At 56.6% G+C, this 18,200-nt stretch overlaps 1 protein-coding gene across 2 annotated transcripts in view; it reads left to right on the top strand.

Moving 5' to 3' along the window:
* LOC139240639 (twinfilin-2-like) overlaps positions 1–11,464 on the top strand; it is a 39,488-nt gene extending 28,024 nt beyond the window's left edge. For both annotated transcript variants that reach the window (XM_070869214.1, XM_070869213.1), the window contains exons 7-9: positions 3,568–3,718; positions 9,327–9,448; positions 11,042–11,464. In XM_070869214.1, the coding sequence (XP_070725315.1) occupies positions 3,568–3,718; positions 9,327–9,448; positions 11,042–11,209 (441 nt within the window). In that variant the 3' untranslated portion in view covers positions 11,210–11,464. The remainder of the gene's footprint in view (positions 1–3,567; positions 3,719–9,326; positions 9,449–11,041) is intronic.
* The last annotated feature ends 6,736 nt before the right edge of the window (positions 11,465–18,200 follow it).

Here is an 18,200-nt window from a genome sequence, read left to right as displayed (position 1 = left end):
CCCCTCGCTCCCCACCCCCCTCGCTCCCCCACCCCCCCCTCGCTCCCCACCCCCCTCGCTCCCCACCCCCCTCGCTCCCCACCCTCACCCCCTCGCTCCCCACCCCCCTCGCTCCCCACCCCCCTCGCTCCCCACCCCCCTCGCTCCCCACCCCCCTCGCTCCCCACACCCCCTCGCTCCCCTCACCCCCCTCGCTCTCCACACCCCCTCGCTCTCCACACCCCCTCGCTCCCCTCACCCCCCTCGCTCCCCTCACCCCCCTCGCTCCCCACCCCCTCGCTCTCCACACCCCCTCGCTCCCCTCACCCCCCTCGCTCCCCTCACCCCCCTCGCTCCCCTCACCCCCCTCGCTCTCCACACCCCCTCGCTCTCCACCCCCGTCGCTCCCCACCCCCCTCGCTCTCCACACCCCCTCGCTCCCCACCCCCCTCGCTCTCTCCACCCCCGTCGCTCCCCACCCCCCCGTCGCTCCCCACCCCCCCTCGCTCCCCTCACCCCCCTCGCTCCCCACCCCCCCTCGCTCCCCTCTCACCCCCTCGCTCCCCTCTCACCCCCTCGCTCCCCTCACCCCCCTCGCTCCCCACCCCCCCTCGCTCCCCTCTCACCCCCTCGCTCCCCTCTCACCCCCTCGCTCCCCTCACCCCCCTCGCTCTCCACCCCCCTCGCTCTCCACCCCCCTCGCTCTCCACCCCCCTCGCTCTCCACCCCCCTCGCTCCCCACCCCCCCTCGCTCCCCTCACCCCCCTCGCTCCCCACCCCCCCTCGCTCCCCTCACCCCCCCTCGCTCTCCACACCCCCTCGCTCCCCTCACCCCCTCGCTCTCCACCCCCCTCGCTCCCCTCACCCCCTCGCTCCCCTCACCCCCCTCGCTCTCCACCCCCCTCGCTCTCCACCCCCCTCGCTCTCTCCACCCCCGTCGCTCCCCACCCCCCTCGCTCTCCACCCCCCTCGCTCTCCACCCCCCTCGCTCTCTCCACCCCCGTCGCTCCCCACCCCACCTCGCTCCCCTCCCACCCCCCTCGCTCCCCTCCCACCCCCCTCGCTCCCCTCCCACCCCCCCTCGCTCCCCTCCCGCTCCCCACACCCCCTTGCTCCCCTCACCCCCCTCGCTCCCCACACCCCCTCGCTCCCCTCACCCCCCCCGCTCCCCTCACCCACCTCGCTCCCCTCACCCACCTCGCTCCCCTCACCCACCTCGCTCCTCTTCCCCCTCCCCGCTCCCTCACCCCCCCTCGCTCCCTCTCTCCCCCTCGCCCCTCGCTCCCCCTCGCCCCTCGCTCCCTCTCTCCCCCTCGCCCCTCGCTCCCTATCTTTCCCCCCCTCGCTCCCTATCTTTCCCCCCCTCACTCCCTCTCTCCCCCTCGCTCCCTCTCACCCCCTCGCTCCCTCTCACCCCCTCGCTCCCTCTCACCCCCTCGCTCCCTCTCTCCCCCTCGCTCCCTCTCTCCCCCTCGCCCCTCGCTCCCTCTCTCCTCTCCCCCTCGCTCCTCTCCCCCTCCCTCGCTCCCTCTCTCCCCCTTGCCACTCGCACCATCCCCCCCCCTCACCCCTCGCTCCCCTCCCCCCCCCCCCCCCCCCGCCTTCTCACCCCTCGCTCCCTCTCCCTCCTCCCCCTCCCACCGCCAAAACGTTGGTACAAGATGCTCGGGTGATGGCGTTGCTTGTAGCCGATGACCTTTCACCTCCGGCGCCTGCTTTGAAATTGGCCAAGGGCTTGTGAGCCGGCACGCCCGCTCCATCCAGCGGCTGTTATTGGTGGTTGGGATCGGTAGTTACTGTGCTGGTAATCCAGGGGGGCCTGGACTAATTATCCGGGGGGGTGAGCTCAAACCCTCCCACGGCAGACGGGGAATTTACATCACACGGGATACACGGCCCAGAAACAGGCCCTTCGGCCCAACCAGTCCGAGCCTCCTCCCGTCTTTTCCCCATCTAACCCTCTATCCCCTTATTCCCCATATGCTTGTCCAGCTCCCCGTTAAATGCATCGATACTATTCGCATCGACCCCTCCCTGTGGCAGCGAGTTCCACATTCTCACCCCTCTCTGGATAAAGAAGTTTCTCCTGAATTCCCCGTTGGGTTTCTTGGTGACTATCTCATATTTAAGTGTCAGCTGTGGCTCAGTGGGTAGCAACTCTCCTTCGAGTCAGAAGGTTGTGGGTTCAAGTCCCACTCCAGGAACTTCAGCACAAAAATCTAGGCTGACACTCCCAGTGCAGTACTGAGGGAGTGCCGCACTGCCGGAGGGGCGGTACTGAGGGAGTGCCGCACTGCCGGAGGGGCGGTACTGAGGGAGCGCCGCACTGTCGGAGGGGCGGTACTGAGGGAGTGCCGCACTGTCGGAGGGGCGGTACTGAGGGAGCGCCGCAATGTCGGAGGGGCAGTACTGAGGGAGCGCCGCACTGTCGGAGGGGCGGTACTGAGGGAGCCCCGCACTGTCGGAGGGGCGGTACTGAGGGAGCGCCGCACTGTCGGAGGGGCGGTACTGTGGGAGCGCCGCACTGTCGGAGGGGCGGTACTGAGGGAGCCCCGCACTGTCGGAGGGGCGGTACTGAGGGAGCCCCGCACTGTCGGAGGGGCGGTACTGAGGGAGCCCCGCACTGTCGGAGGGGCGGTACTGAGGGAGCGCCGCACTGTCGGAGGGGCAGTACTGAGGGAGCGCCGCACTGTCGGAGGGGCGGTACTGAGGGAATGTCGGAGGGGCAGTACTGAGGGAGCGCCGCACTGTCGGAGGGGCGGTACTGAGGGAGCCCCGCACTGTCGGAGGGGCGGTACTGAGGGAGCGCCGCACTGTCGGAGGGGCGGTACTGAGGGAGCCCCGCACTGTCGGAGGGGCGGTACTGAGGGAGCCCCGTACTGTCGGAGGAGCGGTACTGAGGGAGCGCCGCACTGTCGGAGGGGCGGTACTGAGGGAGCGCCGCACTGTCGGAGGGGCGGTACTGAGGGAGCGCCGCACTGTCGGAGGGGCGGTACTGAGGGAGTGTCGGAGGGGCGGTACTGAGGGAGCGCCGCTCTCTGTCGGAGGGGCGGTACTGAGGGAGCGCCGCACTGTCGGAGGGGCGGTACTGAGGGAGCGCCGCAATGTCGGAGGGGCGGTACTGAGGGAGCCCCGCACTGTCGGAGGGGCTGTATTTCGGGATGAGACATGTAAAAGATCCCGGGGCCACTATTGGAAGAAGAGCAGGGGGAGTTCTCCCCGGTGTCCTGGGGCCCAATATTTATCCCTCGACCAACATCACTAAAACAGACGATCCGGGTCATTATCACATCGCTGTGTGTGGGAGCTTGCTGTGCGCAGGTTGGCGTTTCCCACAATACAACAGCGAGCGCACTCCAAAGAAAAAAGTGCTTCGTTGGCCGTGAGGCGCTTTGGGACGTCACAAGGGGATGACAGGCGCTATATAAATGCAAGTCTTTTGTATTTGTTCATGTCTGGCGCCCAGATTACGATTCCCTCCGTCCCAAATTGGCTCCCCCCGCGAAAGATGCTCAGAGAAAGGGAGACTGACATTTTGACCTTCGGACATTCTAACGCTATATTCTCTCTCTCTCTCTCCCGACGCAGAAACTGGATACGGATGAGGAGAGGATCAGTCTGGTGCATGTGCAGCCGACGGAGATCGGTGATCTGCCCGAGCGCGTGCCGCCTGATTTCCCCCGCTGGCACTTTTTTACCTACAAGCACGTGCACGAGGGAGCACACTTGGAATCGCTGGGTGAGTGTGTTAATGCAGGTCCCTTACAGCCGCTCTGTTTATTATCCATTCGTTCCTGGGGATGCGGGCGTCGCTGGCCAGGCCCAGCATTTGTCGCCCGTCCCTCGAGAAGGTGGTGGTGAGCCCCCTTCTTGAACCGCTGCAGTCCCGTGTGGTGAAGGTGCTCCCACAGTGCTGTTAGGGAGGGAGTTCCAGGATTGGGACCCAGCGACGATGGAGGAACGGCCGAGATATTCCCAAGTCGAGGGATGGTGTGTGTGTGACTGGGAGGGGAACGTGGAGGAGGTTGTGTTCCCATGGACCTGCTGCCCTTGACCTTCCAGGCGGGTAGAGGTCGCGGGTTTGGGAGGTGCTGCCCAAGAAGCCTTGGCGAGTTGCCGCGGTGCATCGAGTCTCAGAAGGTGACATAGAAACATCGAAAATAGGTGCAGGAGTAGGCCATTCGGCCCTTCGAGCCTGCACCGCCATTCAATATGATCATGGCTGATCATTCCCCTCAGTACCCCATTCCTGCTTTCTCTCCATACCCCTTGATCCCTTTAGCCGTAAGGGCCACATCTAACTCCCTTTTGAATATATCTAACGAACTGGCCCCAACAACTTTCTGTGGTAGAGAATTCCACAGGTTCACAATTCTCTGGGTGAAGAAGTTTCTCCTCATCTCGGTCCTAAATGGCTTACCCCTTATCCTTAGACTGTGAGCCCTGGTTCTGGACTTCCCCAACATCGGGAACATCCTTCCCGCATCTAACCTGTCCAATCCCGTCAGAATTTTATATGTTTCTATGAGATCCCCTCTCATCCTTCTAAACTCCAGTGAATATAAGCCTAGTCGATCCAGTCTCTCCTCATATGTCAGTCCTGCCATCCCGGGAATCAGTCTGGTGAACCTTCGCTGCACTCCCTCAATAGCAAGAACGTCCTTCCTCAGATTAGGAGACCAAAACTGAACACAATATTCCAGGTGTGGCCTCACCAAGGCCCTGTACAACTGCAGTAAGACCTCCCTGCTCCTATACTCAAATCCTCTCGCTATGAAGGCCAACATGCCATTTGCCTTCTTCACCGCCTGTTAGCCTGCAGGTACAGCAAGCAGTAAGGAAGGCAAATGGTATATTGGCCTTTACTGCAAGGGGGTTGGAGTATAAGAGTAAGGGAGTCTTACTCCAGTTATATAGGGCCCTGGTGAGACCACACCTGGAGTATTGTGCACAGTTCTGGTCTCCTTACCTAAGGAAGGATACACTTGCCATTGAGGGAGTGCAGCAAAGGTTCACCAGACTGATTCCTGGGATGGGGGGATTGTCCTATGAGGAGAGATTGAGCAAACTGGGCCGATATTCTCTGGAGTTTAGAAGAATGAGGGGATCTCATTGAAACATACAAAATTGTGAGGGGGCTTGACAGGATAGATGCAGGAGGGTGTTTCCCCCGGGGCTGGGGAGTCTAGAACCAGGGGTCACACAGTCTCAGGATAAGGGGTCGGCCATTTAGGACTGAGATGAGGAGGAATTTCTTCACTCGGAGGGAGGTGAATCTTTGGAATTCTCTGCCCCAGAGGGCTGTGGAGGCTCAGTCATTGAGTATATTCAAGGCTGAGATTGATGGATTTTTCAACTTGAGGGAAATCGAGGGATCGGGCGGGAAAGTGGAGTTGAGGTCGAAGATCAGCCATGATCTTATTAAATGGCGGAGCGGGCTCGAGGGGCTGAACGGCCTCCTCCTGTCCCTAATGTAACAGACTCGAGGGGCTGAACGGCCTCCTCCTGTCCCTAATGTAACAGGCTCGAGGGGCTGAACGGCCTCCTCCTGTCCCTAATGTAACAGGCTCGAGGGGCTGAACGGCCTCCTCCTGTCCCTAATGTAACAGACTCGAGGGGCTGAACGGCCTCCTCCTGTCCCTAATGTAACAGGCTCGAGGGGCTGAACGGCCTCCTCCTGCTCCTAATGTAACAGGCTCGAGGGGCTGAACGGCCTCCTCCTGTCCCTAATGTAACAGGCTCGAGGGGCTGAACGGCCTCCTCCTGTCCCTAATGTAACAGGCTCGAGGGGCTGAACGGCCTCCTCCTGTCCCTAATGTAACAGGCTCGAGGGGCTGAACGGCCTCCTCCTGTCCCTAATGTAACAGGCTCGAGGGGCTGAACGGCCTCCTCCTGTCCCTAATGTAACCGGCTCGAGGGGCTGAACGGCCTCCTCCTGTCCCTAATGTAACAGGCTCGAGGGGCTGAATGGCCTCCTCCTGTCCCTAATGTAACAGGCTCGAGGGGCTGAATGGCCTCCTCCTGTCCCTAATGTAACAGGCTCGAGGGGCTGAATGGCCTCCTCCTGTCCCTAATGTAACAGGCTCGAGGGACTGAACGGCCTCCTCCTGTCCCTAATGTAACAGGCTCGAGGGGCTGAACGGCCTCCTCCTGTTCCTAATGTAACAGGCTCGAGGGGCTGAACGGCCTCCTCCTGTCCCTAATGTAACAGGCTCGAGGGACTGAACGGCCTCCTCCTGTCCCTAATGTAACAGGCTCGAGGGACTGAACGGCCTCCTCCTGTCCCTAATGTAACAGGCTCGAGGGGCTGAACGGCCTCCTCCTGTCCCTAATGTAACAGGCTCGAGGGGCTGAACGGCCTCCTCCTGTCCCTAATGTAACAGGCTCGAGGGGCTGAACGGCCTCCTCCTGTCCCTAATGTAACAGGCTCGAGGGACTGAACGGCCTCCTCCTGTCCCTAATGTAACAGGCTCGAGGGGCTGAACGGCCTCCTCCTGTTCCTAATGTAACAGGCTCGAGGGGCTGAACGGCCTCCTCCTGTCCCTAATGTAACAGGCTCGAGGGACTGAACGGCCTCCTCCTGTCCCTAATGTAACAGGCTCGAGGGACTGAACGGCCTCCTCCTGTCCCTAATGTAACAGGCTCGAGGGGCTGAACGGCCTCCTCCTGTCCCTAATGTAACAGGCTCGAGGGGCTGAACGGCCTCCTCCTGTCCCTAATGTAACAGGCTCGAGGGGCTGAACGGCCTCCTCCTGTCCCTAATGTAACAGGCTCGAGGGGCTGAACGGCCTGCTCCTGTGTTTTCCCCGAGGGAGAGGCCGCTGTGATCGGGGCCCTGACTGAAGGCACGGGCTCGCAATCGGGGCACGGTGCTGTAACGGTCATGCCACTGGACGAGTAATCCCGAGGCCTGTACTGATGATCTGGAGACGTGCGTTCAAATCCCACCGAGGCAGCTGGGGAATATAAATTCCCTGAATGAAATAAATCTGAAATAACAAGCCAGTGTCGGCAACGTTGACCTTAGAACCACCGGATTGTGGTAAAAATCCATCTGCTTCACTCCTGTCTTTTTAGGGACAGAAATCTGCTGCCCTTACCCGGCCTGGCCGCTATGTGACTCCAGACCCACGGCAAGGCGGTTGACTCTTAAACTGCCCTCTGACGTGGCCCAGGTTGTATTCGAGAAGGCAGCTCACCACCGCCTTCCCGAGACGCGATTAGGGACAGTGTTAAATGCCGGCCTTGCCAGCGACGCCCACATCCTGTGAATTTTTTTAAAAAATCAGATGGGGAAAATGGTGGGTGAATTGTCCGTCTCCCTGGCCCAGGAATGCTGGATTCCGCACTGCCAGGGATGGAGAACCAGGTACCTTTTTAAACAGGAGCAGGAGTCGGCCATTCGGCCCCTCGAGCCCGCTCCGCCATTCAGTAAGATCGCGGCTGATCCGATCATGGGCTCAGCTCCACTTCCCCGCCCGCCCCTTCACTCCCTTATCGCTCAAAAATCTGTCTCTCTCCACCTTAAATATATTCAATGACCCAGCCCCCACAGCTCTCTGGGACAGAGAATTCCACAGATTCACCAGAAGGAATTCCTCCTCCTCTCCGTCCTAAATGGGCGGCCCCTTATTCTGAGATTATGTGCCCCCCTAGTTCTAGATTCCCCCCACGAGGGGGAAACATCCTCTCTGCATCCACCCTGTCCAGCCCCCCTCAGAATCTGATACGTTTCGATAAGATTGCCTCTGTACTGTCAGCTGTGGCTCAGTGGGCAGCATTCGAGTCAGAAGGTTATGGGTTCGAATCCCACTCCAGGGACTTGGGCTCATAAATCGAGGCTGACACTCCCAGTGCAGTGCTGAGGGAGCGCCGCACTGTCAGAGGGACGGTACTGAGGGAGCGCCGCACTGTCGGAGGGGCAGTACTGAGGGAGGGCCGCACTGTCAGAGGGACGGTACTGAGGGAGCGCCGCACTGTCGGAGGGACGGTACTGAGGGAGCTCCGCACTGTCGGAGGGGCGGTACTGAGGGAGCGCCGCACTGTCGGAGGGGCAGTACTGAGGGAGCGCTGCACTGTCGGAGGGGCAGTACTGAGGGAGCGCTGCACTGTCGGAGGGGCAGTACTGAGGGAGCTCCGCACTGTCGGAGGGACGGTACTGAGGGAGTGCTGCACTGTTGGAGGGGCAGTACTGAGGGAGTGCCGCACTGTCGGAGGGGCGGTACTGAGGGAGCGCCGCACTGTCGGAGGGGCGGTACTGAGGGAGCTCCGCACTGTCGGAGGGACGGTACTGAGGGAGCGCCGCACTGTCGGAGGGACGGTACTGAGGGAGCTCCGTACTGTCGGAGGGGCGGTACTGAGGGAGCGCTGCACTGTCGGAGGGGCAGTACTGAGGGAGCCCCGCACTGTCGGAGGGGCGGTACTGAGGGAGCGCCGCACTGTCGGAGGGGCGGTACTGAGGGAGTGATGCACTGTCGGAGGGGCGGTACTGAGGGAGCCCCGCACTGTCGGAGGGGCAGTACTGAGGGAGCCCCGCACTGTCGGAGGGGCGGTACTGAGGGAGCCCCGCACTGTCGGAGGGGCGGTACTGAGGGAGCGCCGCGCTGTCGGAGGGGCGGTACTGAGGGAGCGCCGCGCTGTCGGAGGGGCGGTACTGAGGGAGCCCCGCACTGTCGGAGGGGCAGTACTGAGGGAGCCCCGCACTGTCGGAGGGGCAGTACTGAGGGAGCCCCGCACTGTCGGAGGGGCGGTACTGAGGGAGCGCCGCACTGTCGGAGGGGCGGTACTGAGGGAGCGCCGCACTGTCGGAGGGGCTGTATTTCGGGATGAGACGTTAAACCGAGGCCCCGTCTGCCCTCTCGGGCGGTTGTAAAAGATCCCGGGGCCACTATTGGAAGAAGAGCAGGGGGAGTTCTCCCCGGTGTCCTGGGGCCAATATTTATCCCTCGACCAACATCACTAAAACAGACGATCCGGGTCATTATCACATTGCTGTGTGTGGGAGCTGGCTGTGCGCAAATTGGCGTTTCCCACAATACAACAGTGAGCGCACTTCAAAAAAAGTACTTCATTGGCTGTGAGGCGCTTTGGGACGTCCTGTAGCCGTGAAAGGCGCTATATAAATGCAAGCCTTCTTCTAAACTCCAATGAGTGCAGGCCCAACCTGCTGAGCCTTTCCTCAGAAGGCAACCCCAGGAATCCACCGAGTGAATCTTGTGAGTTTCACACCAGGCTGTCCCTGAACCCGGCGGGGGAAGTGTGGGGGTGGGGCTGATTACCGCCTGGATCGGTTCGGTTTCGGGCCGGTCGCTTGACGCCATTCTCTCTCTCTCTCTCTCTCTCGGCAGTCTTCATCTACTCAATGCCCGGGAATAGGTGCACCATCAGAGAACGGATGCTATACTCCAGCTGCAAAGGGCCCTTTCTCACCTCGGTGGAGCAACAACTGGGGTTGCAGGTTGCCAGGAAGGTGAGCACATCATGGGCTGCCCTGGTTGTTAGAAGCTTAAAATGTTGTTCCCCCACCCGACCCCTGCACCAATCCCTATCTGTGTCAGCCATGGCTCAGCGAGCAGCTCTCTCGCCCCTGAGTCACAACGTTGTGGGTTTGAGTCCCACTTCCACGGACTTGAGCGCATGAATCAACGCAGACACCCCCCCGTGCAGTGCTGAGGGAGCGCCGCACTGCGCTGTCGGAGGGGCGGTACTGAGGGAGCGCCGCACTGCGCTGTCGGAGGGTCGGTACTGAGGGAGTACTGCGCTGTCGGAGGGTCGGTACTGAGGGAGCGCCGCACTGCGCTGTCGGAGGGGTGGTACTGAGGGAGTACTGCGCTGTCGGAGGGGCGGTACTGAGGGAGTACTGCGCTGTCGGAGGGGCAGTGCTGAGGGAGCGCCGCACTGCGCTGTCGGAGGGGCGGTACTGAGGGAGTACTGCGCTGTCGGAGGGTCGGTACTGAGGGAGCGCCGCACTGCGCTGTCGGAGGGGCGGTACTGAGGGAGTACTGCGCTGTCGGAGGGAGGGTACTGAGGGAGCGCCGCACTGCGCTGTCGGAGGGGCGGTACTGAGGGAGCGCCGCACTGTCGGAGGGAGGGTACTGAGGGAGCGCCGCACTGTCGGAGGGGCGGTACTGAGGGAGCGCCGCACTGTCGGAGGGGCGGTACTGAGGGAGCGCCGCACTGTCGGAGGGGCAGTACTGAGGGAGCGCCGCACTGTCGGAGGGAGGGTACTGAGGGAGCGCCACACTGTCGGAGGGAGGGTACTGAGGGAGCGCCGCACTGTCGGAGGGGCGGTACTGAGGGAGCACTGCCTCAGCCGTTGAAGTCTGGAGCCAACGGTCTCTTCGGAGGGACCAGAATGCCTTCCGGTGGTCCATATAAACCGCATCCGCCAACATTCCCCCGTCCACCACTTTGGTTAACGTCATCACCATCACGGGCAGTCCCTCGGGATCGAGGAAGACTTGCTTCCACTCTTAGCACGAGTCCTTGGGTGGCTGAACAGCCCAATACGGGAGCCACAGTCCCTGTCACAGGTGGGACAGACAGTGGTTGAGGGAAGGGGAGGGTGGGACTGGTTTGCCGCACGCTCCTTCCGCTGCCTGCGCTTGCTTTCTGCACGCTCTCGGCGACGAGACTCCAGGGGCTCAGCGCCCCTCCCGGATGCACTCCCTCCACTCAGGGCGGGACTGGTCTTTGGGCCCAGGGACTCCCAGGTGTCGGTGGGGGATGTTGCACTTTATCAGGGAGGGCTTTGAGGGTGGGTCCCTTGTAACGTTTCCTCTGCCCACCTTTGGCTCGTTTGCCCGTGAAGGAGTTCCGAGTCGAGCGCTTGCTTTGGGAGTCTCGTGTCTGGGGGGGACATGCGGACAATGGTTACCGTAACTCCGTGCAGACTGACTGCCGCAGCTGAGAGCTCGATTATTTTCGCTCTGTTATTTTTGTTCCCCTTCTCTCTCTCTCTCTCTCTCTCTCTCTCTCTCTCTCTCTCTCTCTCTCTCTCTCTCTCTCTCTCTCTCTCTCTCTCTCACTCACTCTCACGTTCCCTCTCTCTTCCTTTCCACAGATTGAGATCGATGACGGGGCGGAACTGACACCCGGGTTCCTGTACGACGAGCTCCACCCAAAGCAGCACACCTACGAACCCGCCTTCCGCAAGCCCCCGGGGCCCAGCAGGACGCGAGGCGGAGGCCGACGTATCGTGCGGACAGCGGCGGACGGCAATGAGGGCTAGATAGCGGGGGGGGGGGCGGGTGGGACAGCGGTGCAGGAACCCCCCGCCCCCTGGATGGAGGGAGCAAGGGTGGCGGGGCCAGGGGGGGGGAGCTGGAGGAATGGCGAACAGGATTATACTTTTGCGATTTGTTGCCTCGCGGACCCCGATCGGGTGCACCGGATAAACGGGTCGCCCGCTGCCAACGTTTTGCAATTTGTATCCACCTTCTTTTTTTTTTGGAAACTGATAAAATTAAAAAAAAAACGAATGAAATTCGGGAGCGCGACGTTTCTTTGTGTGCATGGAAAGGCAGACGTGCATTTAGATAGCGGCCATCGCAACCACCGGTGCTTCAAAGCCGACGGAGTACATTTTTGGAGCGCGCTCACGGTTGCGATGTGCGAAACGCCAATTGTCGCACAGCAAGCTCCCACACACAGCGATGTGATAATGACCCGGAGCGTCTGTTTTAGTGATGTATGTTGAGGGATGAGGCAATACTGAGGGGAGCGCCGCACTGCGCTGTCGGAGGGGCGGTACTGAGGGAGCCCCGCGCTGTCGGAGGGGCGGTACTGAGGGAGCGCCTCACTGTCGGAGGGGCAGTACTGAGGGAGCGCCACACTGCGCTGTCGGAGGGGCAGTACTGAGGGAGCCCCGCACTGTCGGAGGGGCAGTACTGGGGGAGCCCCGCACTGTCGGAGGGGCAGTACTGAGGGAGCCCCGCACTGTCGGAGGGGCAGTACTGAGGGAGCCCCGCACTGTCGGAGGGGCGGTACTGGGGGAGCACCGCACTGTCGGAGGGGCGGTACTGAGGGAGCGCCGCACTGTCGGAGGGGCGGTACTGAGGGAGCCCCGCACTGTTGGAGGGGCGGTACTGAGGGAGCGCCGCACTGTCGGAGGGGCAGTACTGAGGGAGCGCCGCACTGTCGGAGGGGCAGTACTGAGGGAGCCCCGCACTGTCGGAGGGGCAGTACTGAGGGAGCCCCGCACTGTCGGAGGGGCAGTACTGAGGGAGTGCCGCACTGTCGGAGGGGCGGTACTGAGGGAGCCCCGCACTGTCGGAAGGGCGGTACTGAGGGAGCGCCTCACTGTTGGAGGGGCGGTACTGAGGGAGCGCCGCGCTGTCGGAGGGGCAGTACTGAAGGAGCGCCTCACTGTCGGAGGGGCAGTACTGAGGGAGCGCCGCACTGTCGGAGGGGCGGTACTGAGGGAGCCCCGCACTGTCGGAGGGGGCAGTACTGAGGGAGCCCCGCACTGTCGGAGGGGCAGTACTGAGGGAGCCCCGCACTGTCGGAAGGGCGGTACTGAGGGAGCGCCGCACTGTCGGAGGGGCGGTACTGAGGGAGCACCGCACTGTCGGAGGGGCGGTACTGAGGGAGCCCCGCACTGTCGGAGGGGCGGTACTGAGGGAGCCCCGCACTGTCGGAGGGGCTGTATTTCGGGATGAGACATTAAACCGAGACCCCGTCTGCCCTCTCGGGCGGATGTAAAAGATCCCGGGGCCACTATTGGAAGAAGAGCAGGGGGAGTTCTCCCCGGTGTCCTGGGGCCAATATTTATCCCTCGACCAACATCACTAAAACAGACGATCTGGGTCATTATCACATCGCTGTGTGTGGGAGCTTGCTGTGCGACAATTGGCGTTTCCCACAACACAACAGTGACTACACTGCTAAAGTATTTCATTGGCTGTAAAGCGCTTTGGGACGTCCGGTGGCCGTGAAAGGCGCTATAGAAGTTCAATTATTTTATTTACCCATCGCCGCTTGATGTGAACTCTCACCCAGTAAAGCGATTCCCGGCGGGATTTGTAGCCTGCATTCCGCAAATTCCAGCCTCCATCCCGTGATCTGTATCTGGCCCTCACACGTTGCGGTTACATGAAGAGACATGCTGTTTTCATTCAGCCTGCGTCGCTCCCTGTGCTTTTTATATCTTCGTCACAGTGAGCGACGAGATTGCTAGTCGGATGGAACACTTATCATTCAATCAGAATCAATAAACACTCCCAGGGCAGGTACAGGGGGTTAGATACAGAGTAAAGCTCCCTCTACACTGTCCCATCAAACACTCCCAGGGCAGGTACAGCACGGGGTTGGATACAGAGTAAAGCTCCCTCTACACTGTCCCATCAAACACTCCCAGGGCAGGTACAGGGGGTTGGATACAGAGTAAAGCTCCCTCTACACTGTCCCATCAAACACTCCCAGGGCAGGTACAGGGGGTTAGATACAGAGTAAAGCTCCCTCTATACTGTCCCATCAAACACTCCCAGGGCAGGTACAGGGGGTTAGATACAGAGTAAAGCTCCCTGTACACTGTCCCATCAAACACTCACAGGGCAGGTACAGCACGGGGTTAGATACAGAGTAAAGCTCCCTCTACACTGTCCCATCAAACACTCCCAGGGCAGGTACAGGGGGTTAGATACAGAGTAAAGCTCCCTCTACACTGTCCCATCAAACACTCACAGGGCAGGTACAGCACGGGGTTAGATACAGAGTAAAGCTCCCTCTACACTGTCCCATCAAACACTCCCAGGGCAGGTACAGCACGGGGTTAGATACAGAGTAAAGCTCCCTCTACACTGTCCCCATCAAACACTCCCAGGGCAGGTACAGGGGGTTAGATACAGAGTAAAGCTCCCTCTACACTGTTCCATCAAACACTCCCAGTACCGCCCCTCCGACAGAGACTAAAGGGATCAAAGGGTATGGAGAGAAAGCAGGAATGGGGTACTGAGGGAATGTTCAGCCATGATCATATTGAATGATGGTGCAGGCTTGAATGGCCAAATGGCCTACTCCTGCACCTAATTTCTATGTTTTTATGTTTCTATGTAACCAGTGGATGTGGTGTATTTGGATTTCCAGAAGGCATTTGACAAGGTGCCACATAAAAGGTTACTGCACAAGAGAAACGGTCACGAGGTTGGGGGTAATATATTAGCATGGATAGAGGATTGGCTAACTAACAGAAAACAGAGAGTTGGGATAAATGGGTCATTCTCTGGTTGGCAATCAGTAACTAGTGGGGTGCGGCAGGGATCAGTGCTGGGACTCCAACTATTTACAATCTATATTAATGACTTGGAGGAAGGGACTGAGTGTAACGTAGACAAGTTTGCTGACGATACAAAGATGGGAGGAAAAGCAATGTGTGAGGAGGACACACAAAATCTGCAAAAGGACACAGACAGGCTCAGTGAGTGGGCAAAAATTTGTCAGATGGAGTATAATGTGGGAAAGTGTGAGGTTATCCACTTTGGCAGAAAAAATCAAAGAGCAAGTTATTATTTAAATGGAGAAAGATTGCAAAGTGCCTCAGTACAGAGGGACCTGGGGGTACTTGTGAATGAAACACAAAAGGTTAGTACGCAGGTACAGCAAGTGATCAGGAAGGCCAATGGTATCTTGGCCTTTATTGCAAAGGGGATGGAGCATAAAAGCAGGGAAGTCTTGCTCCAGTTATACAGGGTATTGGTGAGGCCACACCTGGAGTACTGCGTGCAGTTTTGGTCTCCATATTTATCAAAGGATATACTTGCTTTGGAGGCAGTTCAGAGAAGGTTCACTCGGTTGATTCCGGGGATGAGGGGGTTGACTTACGAGGAAAGGTTGAGGAGGTTGGGCCTCTACTCAGTGGAATTCAGAAGAATGAGAGGTGATCTTATCGAAACGTATAAGATTATGAGGGGGGCTCGACAAGGTGGATGCAGAGAGGATGTTTCCACTGATGGGGGAGACTAGAACTAGGGGGCATGGTCTTAGAATAAGGGGCCGCCCATTTAAAACTGAGATGAGGAGGAATTTCTTCTCTCAGAGGGTTGTAAATCTGTGGAATTCGCTGCCTCAGAGAGCTGTGGAAACTGGGACATTGAATAAATTTAAGACAGAAATAGACACTTTCTTAATCGATAAGGGGGCGGGCAGGGAAGTGGAGCTGAGTCCATGATCGGATCAGCCATGGTCGTATTAAATGGCGGAGCAGGGCTCGAGGGGCCGAATGGCCGACTCCTGCTCCTATTTCTTATGTTCTTAATAGGATTGCAAGCCATTTAATGAGAATTAAATAGGGTCCTGAACTTAAGGAAAGGTAACTTCGATGGTTTGAGGCCTGAATTGGCTAGAATAGACTGGCAAATGATACTTAAAGGGTTGACGGTGGATAGGCAATGGCAAACATTTAAAGATCATATGGATGAACGTCAACAATTGTACATCTCTATCTGGAGTAAAGATAAAATGGGGAAGGTGGCTTAACCGTGGCTAACAAGGGAAATTAAGGATAGTGTTAAATCCAAGGAAGAGGCATATAAATTGGCCAGAAAAAGCAGCAAACCTGAGGACTGGGAGAAATTTAGAATGCAGCAGAAGAAGACAAAGGGTTTAATTAGGAGGGAGAAAATAGAGTATGAGAGGAAGCTTGCCGGGAACATAAAAACTGACTGCAAAAGCTTCTATAGATATGTGAAGAGAAAAAGATTAGTGAAGACAAACGTAGGTCCCTTGCAGTCAGAATCAGGTGAATTTATAATGCGGAACAAAGAATTGGCAGACCAATTGAACAAATACTTTGGTTCTGTCTTCACGAAGGAAGACACAAATAACCTTCCGAAAATACTTGGGGACCGAGGGTCTAGTGAGAAGGAGGAACTGAAGGAAATCTATATTAGGCGGGAAATTGTGTTGGGGAAATTGATGGGATTGAAGGCCAATAAATCCCCGGGGCCTGATAGTCTGCATCCCAGAGTACTTAAGGAAGTGGCACTAGAAATAGTGGATGCATTGGTGATCATTTTCCAACAGTCTATCGACTCTGGATCAGTTCCTATGGACTGGAGGGTAGCTAATGTAACACCACTTTTTAAAAAAGGAGGGAGAGAGAAAACGGGTAATTATAGACCGGTTAGCCTGACATCAGTAGTGGGGAAAATGTTGGAATCAATTATTAAAGATGAAATAGCAGCACACTTGGAAAGCAGTGACAGGATCGGTCCAAGTCAGCATGGATTTATGAAAGGGAAATCATACTTGACAAATCTTCTGGAATTTTTTGAGGATGTAACAAGTAGAGTGGACAAGGGAGAACCGGTGAATGTGATGTATTTGGACTTTCAAAAGACTTTTGACAAGGTCCCACGCAAGAGATTGGTGTGCAAAATCAAAGCACATGGTATTGGGGGTAATATACTGACGTGGATAGAGAACTGGTTGGCAGACAGGAAGCAGAGATAAACGGGTCCTTTTCAGAATGGCAGGCAGTGACTAGTGGGGTGCTGCAGGGCTCAGTGCTGGGACCCCAGCTATTTACAATATACATTAATGATTTAGATGAAGGAATTGAGTGTAATATCTCCAAGTTTACAGATGACACTAAGCTGGGTGGCAGTGTGAGCTGTGAGGGGGATGCTAAGAGGCTGCAGGGTGACTTGGACAGGTTAGGTGAGTGGGCAAATGCATGGCAGATGCAGTATAATGTGGATAAATGTGAGGTTATCCACTTTGGGGCAAAAACACAAAGGCAGAATATTATCTGAATGGTGACAGATTAGGAAAAGGGGAGGTGCAACGATACCTGGGTGTCATGGTACATCAGTCATTGAAAGTTGGCATGCAGGTACAGCAGGCGGTGAAGAAGGCAAATGGCATGTTGGCCTTCATATCGAGAGGATTTGAGTATAGGAGCAGGGAGGTCTTACTGCAGTTGTACAGGGCCTTGGTGAGGCCTCACCTGGAATATTGTGTACAGTTTTGGTCTCCTAATCTGAGGAAGGACGTTCTTGCTATTGAGGGAGTGCAGCGAAGGTTCACAGACTGATTCCCGGGATGGCAGGACTGACATATGAGGAGAGACTGGATCAACTGGGCCTGTATTCACCGGAGTTTAGAAGGATGAGAGGGGATCTTATAGAAACATATAAAATTCTGACGGGACTGGACAGGTTAGATGCAGGAAGAATGTTCCCGATGTTGGGGAAGTCCAGAACCAGGGGTCACAGTCTAAGGATAAGGGGGAAGCCATTTAGGTCCGAGATGAGGAGAAACTTCTTCACCCAGAGAATTGTGAACCTGTGGAATTCTCGACCACAGAAAGTTGTTGAGGCCAGTTCATTAGATATATTCAAAAGGGAGTTCGATGTGGCCCTTACGGCTAAAAGGATCAAGGGGTATGGCGAGAAAGCAGGAATGGGGTACTGAAGTTGCATGACCAGCCATGATCATATTGAATGGTGGTGCAGGCTCGAAGGGCCGAATGGCCTGCTCCTGCACCTATTTTCTCTGTTTCTATGCATTAATCAGAATTATGCATTTAATCAGAATTATGCATTAATAGGATTGCAAGCGATTTAATCAGAATTATCCATTTAATCAGAATTATGCATTAATAGGACTGCAAGGCATTTAATCAGAATTATGAATTTAATCAGAATTATGCATTAATAGGACTGCAAGGCATTTAAGCAGAATTATGCATTTAATCAGAATTATGAATTTAATCAGAATTATGCATTAATAGGACTGCAAGGCATTTAATCAGAATTATGCATTAATAGGATTGCAATGCATTTAATCAGAAGTATGCATTAATAGGACTGCAAGGCATTTAATCAGAATTATCCATTTAATCAGAATTATGCAGTAATAGGACTGCAAGGCATTTAAGCAGAATTATGCATTTAATCAGAATTATGAATTTAATCAGAATTATGCATTAATAGGACTACAAGGCATTTAATCAGAATTATGCATTAATAGGATTGCAATGCATTTAATCAGAATTATGCATTAATAGGACTACAAGGCATTTAATCAGAATTATGAATTTAATCAGAATTATGCATTAATAGGATTGCAATGCATTTAATCAGAATTATGCATTAATAGGACTACAAGGCATTTAATCAGAATTATGAATTTAATCAGAATTATGCATTAATAGGATTGCAATGCATTTAATCAGAATTATGCATTAATAGGACTACAATGCATTTAATCAGAATTATGAA

Source organism: Pristiophorus japonicus, chromosome 32 (assembly GCF_044704955.1).
Source record: "Pristiophorus japonicus isolate sPriJap1 chromosome 32, sPriJap1.hap1, whole genome shotgun sequence".
Classification (NCBI taxonomy): Eukaryota; Metazoa; Chordata; class Chondrichthyes; family Pristiophoridae; genus Pristiophorus; species Pristiophorus japonicus.
Note: the sequence above shows the minus strand (reverse complement) of the source record. Positions and strands in the feature narration are given on the sequence as shown.